We start from the raw sequence: 11,883 nt of genomic DNA, 5'->3' as shown, positions 1-11,883 counted from the left end.
GGGGGGGGGGGGGGGGGGGGGGGGGGGGGGGGGGGGGGGGGGGGGGATGAAAAACATCCCCTAGAGAGGTCAGGGGCTGGATCTACTCCAAGGCGTGCATGGGGGCGAGGGCGGGAATACAAGTCCAAGATGGTTGGGGGGAGCACTGAGGGGGCCAGGCCTGCTGTTCCCTGATACCTGAATGGATGGGGGGTTGCTGGCCCAGCAGGATGCCTTTTAGAAATAATTCTCGGCCTGGGGGCCTGTTTCCTTCTGGACTCCTGGCAAGCCCTGAGCACACCCAGGAGCTTGCAGGTGTGTGTCTTCCTGGCTCTGGGCCCTGTGCCTTTGCCCATTGCTGGGTTGGAATGTTTTGCCTGGAGTCGGTCACACCCTAGCCAGGGCCACAGCTACAGTGCGTGTGGGCTGAGAGGGGGCAGACAAGCATTCGCCAAGACATCTTTGGCAGGCAGGGAGCTGGTGGCTGTTGTGTAAAGGGAGGCTGTCAGGCCAGGAGCCCGATTTTTCAGGAAACACAGAGGAAGCTCTCCCTGAGAATGAGTGACATAGTCCTCAAAGCAGTCACCTTGGGGGGGCCCTGGCTCCAGGGATGACTCCCCACCCCCTGCTGTCCTACCCTCTCAGCAGGGCTCCAAGCAGAGTTGCTAGAAGAGCCTCAGAAGAACATCTTTCCTGCCTGTGGGGTAGATAGGATTCTGGAAATAGCCAGAGTCCTCAGGGCTCATTGATTGGGTCAGAAGAGTGACCAGGGACTGCAGCATGTCCCGTCCTCGAGGGGAGTGAGCTGGGCACCGGGGGTCTGCTTGTCTTGGGTGGGAATCCGAGAGGAGTATTTGTGAACTGCATCCAGGAATCAGGTCTGCTGAAGGGGCTGCTCTGGGGGGCAGCTAACCTCTTTGGGGCTGGAGGAGACCTTCCTCTGTGGCCACACCACCAAGGGCCGGTTTATCTGGTGTGCACTGACCCATTCTCTGCCCAGACCCACCACGGTCCCCCCACCCCCATCCCAGCCTCCCCAGGGGCAGGATGTGGGAGCCTGAGCAGTGAAGGCAGAGAACGTGGATCAGCTCTTTTGTTCTGGCCCTGTGCCCTGGGCAGGGCAAAGCACTTGACCCCGCTGGGCCTTCCTCTCAGCAACTATAAAATGGAGATAAGTCGGCTCCTCAGCTTCCCAGAGCTAGAGGGCGGCTAAGGGGGGAGCATGTTTCCGACTGGGACAAGTGCTTTGAGGTGCAGATGAGGTCTGTGTCTTGTCCTTTCCAGGTCAGAAGGACAACCGTCCCGGAGACAAGTTCCAGCTCACATTCCCGCTGCGGACCAACTACATGTACGCCAAGGTGAAGAAGAGCCTGCCGGAGATGTACGCCTTCACAGTGTGCATGTGGCTCAAGTCCAGCGCTGCCCCTGGAGTGGGCACGCCCTTCTCCTATGCCGTGCCGGGCCAGGCTAACGAGCTGGTTCTCATCGAGTGGGGCAACAATCCCATGGAGATCCTCATCAACGACAAGGTAGAGCCCCCAGCCCTCTGGACTCGTAGGACAGCATAGTGAGGCCCCTCAGGCCCCCCTCCCCCCGGCCCTGGGGCAGATCTGCAGCTACAGATGCTGCTGTGCCCCCCGCACAGAAGGGCCCATCAGGCAGGACTGGGGGGAAGTGAAGGGGAGGACGGGGAGGAGGGGCGCCCTTGCCCACACTCCCTGCACGGTGTGAAGCTGGAGCTTTCCCAGACAGAGGCCTCCCAGGGTGGGGGTTGGCACAGGATGATCCAGAGGGTGCTGCATCCCTCCAATCGAACCCCGGCTCCTCCTCCCCTAGCTCGCCTCCGAACTGGCTTTGTTCCTTGTATGTGGAGGACCGCAGATGCTCTAGGGGTGGTGAAGGTACCCCCAGAGATTCTACCAGAGTCCAAGTCTATCCTGCTCAACCCCTCACCCCTGGGAAGAGGCCAGATGCGCATGAGCCCCTGGAGGGTGCAGCCTCTTCCCTCCTGGGAGCCTTTTCCGAAGCTGTGAAATGAGCTGCTGGCCTTCCACTCCCCAGTGTCTGTGGCAGCATTGGTAGGGAATATTTCAAACCCAGGCTGGGTATTGGAATCCAGGCCCCTGCTGTTGAGGCCTGGACCAGAAGGGGTGGTTCCTTTCTGGGCTCCATGTCCCCAAGTTAAAGGGTGTGCGGGTCCTTTTGTCTGCCACACCATCCACCCCCCCACCCCGAATGCTAGAGAGGAAGGGGAGTCCCAGGCCGGAGGCTGGCCTGAGTCCGAATCTCTGCAGAGGCTGTGCGGGTGTAGACCCCGCAGATCTGGCAATTATCGTGTTGGAGGAGAGCAGAGAGGCCCAGACCACAGCAGTGAGCTGAGACCCCAGCGGTGGGACTCTCCCTCCCAGGGCTGGTTTTGTAGACCAGCAGAGTGGGAGGCGGCTGAGGAGGGGTGAGGACATTGTACATTCAGATCGATCTTAGGGGCCCCTTGACAAATCGTCACATTTCCTATGTGACTCCATGATCCATCGATGGATGGGGCTGGCGGACAATGAGGTCACAGGGGCAGGTGCTGAGAGAATTCAGTAATGGCTCTTGGTATTTATTTTAAACGTCGTGATCAGAAGAGTAACGGTTGATGTGGTGAGTAGCGATGATCACTGATCTGCATTGTGCCCCTGTACCTGTCACGTCATGTGTGTCCTCCTCCTTCCCAGGTGGCCAAGCTGCCCTTTGTGATCAATGATGGCCAGTGGCACCATATCTGCATCACCTGGACCACCCGGGACGGGGTCTGGGAAGCCTACCAGGATGGCACCCAGGGTGGCAATGGCGAGAACCTGGCACCCTATCACCCCATCAAGCCGCAGGGGGTGCTGGTGCTGGGCCAGGAGCAGGTACTGGCCTGGGGGCCGGCAGGGGTGCTGGCTGTAGGGGGAGGAGCCCCAGAACCAGAGGAAGGAGAACCAGGGTGGGTGACCAGGAACAAGGGGGAGCAAGGAGGGAGCGGGTCGGAGGGGGAAGTGGTCCCCACATTCCCAGAAGGAGCCAAGGGAAGCAGGTTCTGCAGCAGTTTGGGCTAGGTTCCTGCACAAGTGGGAGTGGGCTTTGGTCCCAATGTTCGGGGGCTGCAACGACACTTTCTTTGGCACGGGAAGGCCAGTCTGCCTTTAGCGATGCATAATTTATTTCCTGGAAGTGGTTTGTCTCCCATTGGGCACCCAGAGGGAAGAGTAGGTGGGAGGGTCCCAGACCTTCTGTTCCCGATAGGCTCGGCAAAGAGTGACATCTGAGCTCGTCCCGGCAGGGAGAGTAGCAGAGGCTCCCCCAAGGCCCTGCTCTCATGGTGGTGCATGGCCCCAGCTGACCCCCTCACTGGCCGAGGGACAGGCCACACGTCAGGCAGAGTCCAGGTGTCCCCAGGAGATGCTCTGCATCCAGGACAGAGGTGGCCAGTAGTGGCCCTTTTCCTGGGCTCCCCATGGGAGGGGGACCAGTGCATAGCTGAAGACCCAGAGACAGGACATGAAAGGGTACTACGAGGTGGATGTGAGAGCCCCTGATGGGGCAGACACAGACACGTGCCCCCTTCGAGAGACCCCCCCCCCCCCGCCCCTACAGCCCCTTCCACCCTCACCCTCTGCTTTTCTCTGAAGGACACCCTGGGTGGCGGGTTCGACGCCACCCAAGCATTCGTGGGCGAGCTGGCCCACTTCAACATCTGGGACCGCAAGCTGACCCCCGGGGAGGTATACAACCTGGCCACCTGCAGCGCCAAGGCCCTTTCTGGCAACGTCATTGCCTGGGCCGAGTCCCACATCGAGATCTACGGGGGAGCCACCAAGTGGACATTCGAAGCCTGTCGCCAGATCAACTGAGGCTCCTGCCGCCGAGCCTCCCGCCCCCCGGGCCTGCCAGCCCGCCTCCCCCCTGCTTGTGCGGTGATGACCCTCTCGTGTCTTCTTCTCTCCCTCTCCCCAGGAGTGACTCAAGGCCCTCACCCGCGCACGCGCACGCACATGCACACAGCCCAGGCCGCCCTCCTGCCCGGGAGGAGGCCCCGCTTCCCTGGAGGAGCCCGCGCCTGGTCTCAGGCCCGCCCCACTCGCGCTCGCCCTCAGCTGCAGCTGCGACATGGGGCTGGGCAGACGTAGGTGAGGATGTGTGTGTGGGGGCGAGTGTGTGTCTCTGGGGGGAGGCACTTTCTTTCAGAATGAGCTGTCTCCTTTCCTTCTTCCTCCGTGGTGTTGGGAAATCTTGTGACTGGTCGAATGTCTGTACTTGCCAACTCTGTGAGCTGCCCGCAGGCCTCGGGGCTGCGCGGCTTCCTCCGCACGCGCGTCTGTCTTTGCAAACCTTTTCCAGAGCCACCTCTCTCTCTACCGGGAAAATAAATGTCTTGTAGCAGTTGGTTCGAGGCTGGGGGGCCTCTCCACAGAGAATTTCTCTTTCGTAGTAGGAGCGGATTCTCTCTGACTGTGCCCTGGGGTGGCACCTTGTGCTCTCCGGTGGTGAGATAGGGAGAGGCTGCCGAGGGGCAGGGGGGTGTGGCCGGCCTCAGGAAGCAGGCAGTCCCCACCCAGTGCCCAGGCAGTGCCCCTGCGGGTGGCACCTGAGGACGGTGCTGGGCCTGGGAAGCTGGTTTGCATGCCCAGCTCTCTGGCTTTGGCCCAGGACTGGGTCTCCAGCCCACAGTCTTGCACGCTTTCAAGGGTGGGCTCTATCCCTCCCTTTCGGCTGCCCCCTAGTGCCCCTGAGAGGGGGGCTGTCCCCCCCCAGCCCAGGAAGCCAGGCTTTCCCAGCCCTCCCTTTTGAACTCTGCAGTGGAGACCAGAGGCATCCACGGGTCAGCTCAACAAGGGACCTTTTAGACAAGGAAACCCACATTCTGATTGAGACCCAGCCAGTTAGGACCAGTGACACTGAAACTGGACCAGTGGATGAGAAGGTCCGAGCTAATTTTGACAGCCATATTCCTCCCACGCTCCCAGGCCCAGGTCAGCTGGCCGTGGTGAGTCCTCCACGGGAGCGGGGCCTCGGGAGGCCTCCCACGCGGAACTCCCCGGCCAGCGCTGGGGCCTGAAACCCACTCCCCCTTCTTTACAGGGCTCCAGCCCTGCAGCAGCCCCCAACCTGTCACCAGCTGGTGACACTGAGACACGACTAGTGTCCAGAACCTTGAACTTTATTTTCCCCCATGAAAAGCACCCATACATTTCCTTCTAGTCCTTCCGAGGCAAGGGGAAATGTGTGTGTGTGTGTGCGCGCGTGCGTGTGTGTTCCTGTGTGTGCATGTGTGTTGAGAGAGAGAGAGAGGAAGTTCACGAAGACGGGCCGTGCCCCAGGTGGGCTCCCTGCTCTGTCGTACCATATGGGGGTCGCACGCCTTGAGGGCACCCTGGACTCTGTCACCAGGAGTCTAATTAGCAAAAGGCTGGCAAGTCTTTCTAGAAATTCTACCACACTGCCTGGCTCATCTACAGCTGCAGACATTTCTTTGGGAGGAGCAGGTGTCCCCGTCTTCTGTTCCTTCCAGGGGCACCTGTCTCCTCACACACAGGTCCCTGTTGCGTCGGAAACCTAGTGCATCTGTGTGCATCTGTGTTGGTGTCTCCGTGTTAGTGTCCACGTGGGTGTGTGCACAGTACCCGGTCACCGTCCTGTGACGCATCGCTCTTGCTCAGAGGGTGCGGGCCGGGCGCCGCGCTGCGTGTTGTGGTTCAACAGTGGCTTTTTCTGAGACCCTTGTGCTTCGTCAAAGCCCGTCGGGTTGTGGCATCTTTGGATCTGCAGGGATCTTCTCTGTTTGCATGTTCCTCGGGGTGGCGCGTCCCTTGCTCCCTCGGTCTGATGTGTGCCCCCTGCCTGCATGAACTTCTGGTTCCGTGTCGTGTGCCCAGTGCCACCCATCGTCCTGTGACCATCCGCGTTGCTACAGAAAATGGCTGGAGAAGCAAGCCAAGGGTGTCGGGGGAGGTCAAGGGAGGGATCAGTCTCCCTCTCCCTCCTCCCCACTCCCCAAACACACCAAGAAGTATTTTTCACATGTAGGTTGACAAGGAGCCTAAACAAAGCCCATGATTGGGACGGAGCGAGAGCTTGGAATCACCCCTCTAGACCAGGTCGGCCCCACCCCTCACTTCAGCCCCCTCGCGGCTTTTGCTTACGCGAGGCCCGCAGGGGGCTGGGTGCTCTCCTGCCAGCACCCCACACCAGCCCCTGCCGATCTAGCGGACCCCAGACCACCCTCCGCCCCAGGCGGCCGTGGTGGGAGCTGTCCGTTCAGGACCACAAGCCATCCTCTGCCCTAGCTAGAGACGGGCAGAGCATACCCCAGACGCTTATGCCTCTGTCCCTTTGGCCTCCTGCCCTGTTCCCCTTCCTGGCCCTCCCCTGATGCCCCCACGGTGCCAGGGACAGAAGCTGACATTCGGCTCCCTTCCCGCCCCTAGCTGGAGCCTGTGCCAAGCCCTTGACTTGTTTTGTGTTAACACTTGGCACTCTGCCGGCCCCCAGGAAGGTCGATGACACAGCCACAAATCTAATCCACGTAGTCTCCCATCTCCTCCTTAATCTGATCGATGCTCCCTCTTGCACTGAATAACACATGCCTATCTCAGGTAAGCCGTTTTATAAAATAAGAAGACACACAGCACTGCTGAGGCGGTGTTAGCTCTTGCTGAGCTGGTGTCCCACAGCTCCCTGGGTGTCCGAGGTGGGGGAGCTGCTGACGGAGGCTCTCCGGGCCCTCGGGGCTTAGATCCCGCTGGAATCGTAAGCCTTCTTGCTTTTGATAACACAGTATTATTTCTCTTACTGTAGAAGAAAAAGTTTATTACCAAACAAGAGTATTTTTATGAAAGAAAAGGACAAACCTATAAAATTAAATCAACCTCTATCTCCCTGGAAAATACTTTCAGGCTCCGCCAAAACGTAGGACTGAAAGCGTGTATTTTGGAAGAAAGAGATACATTTTGTATGCTTTCTTTTCCTTTTGTAGATTCCCAGTTTATTTTCTAAGACTGCAAAGATCACTCTGTCACCAGCCCTGGGACCTGAGACCAAGGGGGTGTCTTGTGGGCATGAGGTTCAGTCATTCCAGTGAGCTCCAAAGAGGGGCCACCTGTGCTCAAAGGTGTTGGGGGCCAGGATGTGAATTGGCCATTTATGGTGGACCCTTTGCCTCGGAGCTGACTTAAGTCAAGGACTTGATGATCAGTTCCAATCCTGGTAGAAAGAACTAGGTTACGTGTTGGTAACACAAAGAGGATAATATCCTTTATAATCTCATGACAACCAAAATGTGGCTTGACACAGCCATGGTTTCATCTCTTAAAACACAGTGTGTAAATTTATTCAACTAATGATGGGAAATGTGTCACTTCCATGCACAGTGGACTTAAGTGCAATTTGTTGAAGGGGAATAAGTCATTGAGGAGAAAAAAAAAAAAGCCCAATACTTAGAGTCCCAATTTTTTCTTATTTGCCAAAAAAAAAAAAAAAAAAAAAAAAAAAAATCCAACAAAGCAAACCCCCTCTGGTTGATATTGTTATAATGTATATATTGTATAATATGAAAGAGAATCGATGTATCTTACTTTTTCATTATTTGCTAACCAAAGCTGTACATTTTTCATATGATCTGCAGCCTTTTGGGTATCAAATGGGTCAAAACCATGGGACCTGCCACCTCCCATCAGCAATTCTGGAAATGCACTATTTCTACTGGTATTGCTTTTTTTTTTTCATTTTCTTGCTGAAACGACATGAATTGTTGAGTTTATTTTTACACAGTAAAGAGTGAAGAAAGACGGTGGTCTGAGTGGAGTGCCTCTTTTCTCAAGCTCGCCAATGCCACCCCGACCTGCCTCGGGGCAGGGGGCGCCCAGGGACCCCCACCGGCAGGGCCGTGCAAGCCTCTTGTTTGCGTGGCACTGTGCCCTCGGCAGTCCCACAACCCCTTGCTGACACTGGGACGTGGGGGGGCTCCCCAGTTCACAGGTGCAGCTGACACGGAGGCAGAGAGAGGGGAAGGGATGCCCCAGCGGGGTAAGGCCACACTGGGCTTGGGGTGCAGAGTAACCCCCTCTTCCTCGCCTCCCCTGCAGTCCCGCTCCCTCCCCCTGAATGCACTGTCCCACCGCACAGCCAGGCAGGGCCCCAAGCCGCCTGGCCTTGTTCTTCCCAAACAACCCTGTTCTGTTTTTTGCCACGTCACCGCTGACTGGATCGTGGCCAATGCCTGGTTACCTCCCCTCTTCTGGGGTTCCCAGGCCCCTTCCCTCCACTCAAGTATGAGCATTCCCAGATCCACATAACCAGGGGAAGTGGGTGATGCAGGAACCCTGAGCGCTGGCCAGAGCTTCCCTGCCCCTCGCGAGCCAAGCTAGACTCTGGATGGACCTAGAACTTGTGAACTGCTCCAAGGGACAAAGTGGTCAAGAGCCAAAGTAGCCCACCTGCCTGATGGGTCTCCCCACACCCCAACACGCACGCACACACACACACACACACACACCCCGACAGCTTCGCCGAAGGGCTGAGCCCCTCTGGCTGCTTGCTGGCATGGGACGCACCGACTGCAGATGGGCCTATTCGCTCGGCCTTGCCCACAGACTTCCTGTCCATGCAGTGGCGTTCTCTGTCCAGGACTCAGGAGCTGGGGTTTGCTGGGCCGTGAGCAAGCCACCTGTTGCCCGCGGTGGTTCGGAGGGAGGAGGTTAGGCGTCTGCAGGCAACAGGCAGGCAGGCAGTTCTCTCTGTTGTCCCTGCGGGAGGAGCCTGTGTCCTCCAGAGCGGCCTTTGGCAGGTGGCGTCCACCTGCAGACGTCACTCGTGGCCCCTGTGGTCAGGCCCGAGGGTGTCCCCAGTGCCGGCAGCCCCAGCCCACATGCCACCTCTTTGCCGCCCACTCAGGAAGGCGCGTGGTTATGCCTGCAATAACATCTTCAGTTTCTAATTTCCATGAAGAGCTCATTCAAAAACTCAGGTGTTTTAACTATCATTAGAAACAAATTTCTTTCCGCACTTCTCACACCTGATCCTGGCACATCAGTGAACGACTTTGGGGGCCTCGGAACTAAACACCGCCTCTCAGAAGGAGGCTGCCAGGCCCGGCCGGGAGCCGGCTCCCGTGGGAGTCCGAGCGGAGGGACTCGGGATTGCAAAGCTAGAGAGTATCTTGGAAGTCAGTGACTCCAGCAGTCCATCAGATGCTTGAAACTCTTCTCGGCTTGCACGCTTCTGGTGATGGGGACCTCACTATCCCATGGAGACGGTCTGTCCCACTTTCGGGCATCAGGGAGTTTTCTTCATCTTTCTGCCTGTTTTCTTTCTTGTATATTGTGCTCAGTTCCTTAGATGGAGCTGCAGGCTCCTCCCATCTGTCTCCGCATGTGAGGACAGCCACCATGGGGTCCTGAGTCTTCCCCACCCCTCAGCCATCAAACCGCCGGGGGCAAGGGGCGACCTGTCTGATTTGTGGCTTTGTCTAGCTCCGCCCTCAAGGAGGGAGAAATGCTACATCCGAGGCCTGTGAGATGTCTGGGCTGGGAGAACCTTGAGGGTCAACTAGTCCAACCCCTCCGCTTTCCGGATGAGGGGATCGAGGCCCGGGGAGGCTGTGTTCAAAGTCACACATCTCGTGTGTGTGCCAGGCCGGAATCAGAACTCAGGATTCCGGACTCCCAGCCCAGTGCTCTCCCAGCCTGCCTCCTGCCACTGTCCTCACCTGTAACATGAGGATAACAGCCCCACCTGGCAGGCTTGTGAAGAGGGGACGAGCAGGTGTGCACACAGGGCCGGCCACAGAGAAGGTAAACATGGGGGCTGGGCCCTCCCCTCCTCTTTCTGCATCACCAAGACCCCTCCTCCAGATTCCACTTGAGAGGGCTGGCCCCTGCCCCTCATGGCCCCACAGGGCCTTCCCATGGACCATCCCCTCTGGGAAATACTGCCCAGGTTGGGGGGTGTGGTCTTCTCGAGGTTGGGGGTTGGGCCATGAGACATCTGGCTGTAGTCCTGGGGTCCAGTGACTCCGAGGGAATGTGGTCAGTGTCAAGTATCTTGGAAGGCCTGGGAGGCCAGTTGTCAGCTCCTGGCGGCTCCTGAGGGCTGCTTCCCCCCAGCCCTCGCCACCACCACCCAGGACCCCAGAGGCTCAGCCTGTGTGGCTGACCTGCTCTGGGGCTTATCAAACTCCCTCTCTGACGCCCCCATGAGGGGCAACAGAGAAGCATCTACCGACCAGTCGGGGGTGGGGGGGTCTGACTTGAAGTAGCCCACTGCAAGTACAAGATCTGTTTGAAGTCCTGCATTTTACCTTAAACTGCGATGCAAATCTTCATCCTCCTCCACATGGATCCCTCCCTGTCCCCTGCCTAGGTCCCCTGCTCTAGGAGGCTGGTGCACACGTCCCCCTGGCATAGAAAGATAGGGTAAGGCTGGAGGGTCTCTGCAGGCTCTTTGAGCTCTCCCTGGGGCCTAAGTGCCGGTCTCCCCAATCCTTGGGTATCAGTGCGGTCCCTCTGCTCCGAGCCCCTGCTCACACAGGCCCCTGCCTCACCATCAGTCCCACGGCCCTGGGACCTGCCCTCACTGGACCTTTCCACAAGGTTGGCTGTCCTTTCAGTGTCCCTGTTTTCCTTCTTCAAAGCCCCAGGCCAGACCCCTGCTCTCTCAACCACACATGAGTTCACATTTCTGATCATCGGTAGTGGACCTGGGTCATGGTTTCTCCCCGGAATTTTCTTAGTCACCATGGAAATCAGGATGCACAGAGGTCCTGGGTGGGGACCGCACCTCAGAGGTCCGGAGCACAGAGCCCCTTACCGGGACCCAGTCACCCACCCTTTACGAGCTGGGCCTCCCAGCATGGACAACGTGGACCCCGGTGGTCTCGCTTTTGGGAAGGGTGCAGGGCACAGGGGCAGACAAGGGTGCGAGACAATGAAAAGCCACAGTTCATTCATTTCTTCATGAAGGACGCATTTCCGGAGCACCGACCACGAGCAGGCGATGCCCGGTGGGTGGTCTGCCCGGCAGAGGAGGGGAGGTCTCCGGAGGGTTGCTGGCCAGCTCCCACAGTGGGGGAGGGCAGGGGAGGGCGGGAGAGGGCTGGTGTGAGTTTGCAGGCTTGCATGCCTATAAGACATTGCCAAGGAAGCCGTCTGTCCCCTGTTTGATTCCTGTGCTTCTCAATTCAGGCCAAGGTGGGGGGCCATCTGCTAAAGTGGGCACAGATAAAACATTTTCACTGTGCAGAAAATTGGCTTCTGAGGGTAGGCTGTGTGCTCAGGACAGAAGCAGCCTGCAGAGTTCCTGCCAGAGGCGCCAGGCAGTGCTGGGCTGCAGGGAGAGAGGCGCTGGAGCGGTGGGGGCCACAGGAACACCCCTGCACCCCTTCCCGCCCCCGCTGGGCTCCGGCCCTGACTGACCAGAGCTCCAGGGCACCAAGCCCCTTCTTAAGGCTTAGGGGCCCTTGCCTAGGGGTCACTTAAAGCTTTTTAACGGCATTATTGAGCTATAATTCACATACCATATGTTCCACCCATGTAAATATACAATTCGATGGCTTTTATGTGTTACAGTACTAATTTTTTAAAAATTGGGGGAAATGTATATAACACACAATTTAATGTCACTCAAGTGTGCAATTCGGTGGCTTTAATTACATTCACGATGTCGTGCAACCATCACCACCATCTGGTCCCAAAACGTTTTCATCCCCCCAAACAATAACTCTGTCCCCATTAAGTGTTAATGCCCCAGTCCCCTCCCCCAGCCACGGGTAACCTCTAACCTGCTTTCTGTCCCTATGAATCTGCCTCCTCTAGGCCCCTCAGAGCAGTGGGATCAGACAATATTTGTCCTTCTGTGTCGGGCCGACTTCACCGAGCATCA

At 57.8% G+C, this 11,883-nt stretch overlaps 1 protein-coding gene across 1 annotated transcript in view; it reads left to right on the top strand.

Moving 5' to 3' along the window:
- The window catches only part of NPTX1 (neuronal pentraxin 1), a 5,740-nt gene extending 1,872 nt beyond the window's left edge, over nt 1–3,868 (top strand). The window contains exons 3-5 of the mRNA XM_044921732.1: nt 1,264–1,508; nt 2,700–2,879; nt 3,639–3,868. Of these exons, the coding sequence (XP_044777667.1) occupies nt 1,264–1,508; nt 2,700–2,879; nt 3,639–3,860 (647 nt within the window). The 3' untranslated portion in view covers nt 3,861–3,868. The remainder of the gene's footprint in view (nt 1–1,263; nt 1,509–2,699; nt 2,880–3,638) is intronic.
- The last annotated feature ends 8,015 nt before the right edge of the window (nt 3,869–11,883 follow it).

Source organism: Neomonachus schauinslandi, chromosome 15, assembly GCF_002201575.2.
Source record: "Neomonachus schauinslandi chromosome 15, ASM220157v2, whole genome shotgun sequence".
Lineage (NCBI taxonomy): Eukaryota > Metazoa > Chordata > Mammalia > Carnivora > Phocidae > Neomonachus > Neomonachus schauinslandi.
This window is presented reverse-complemented; position numbering and strand designations above follow the sequence as displayed.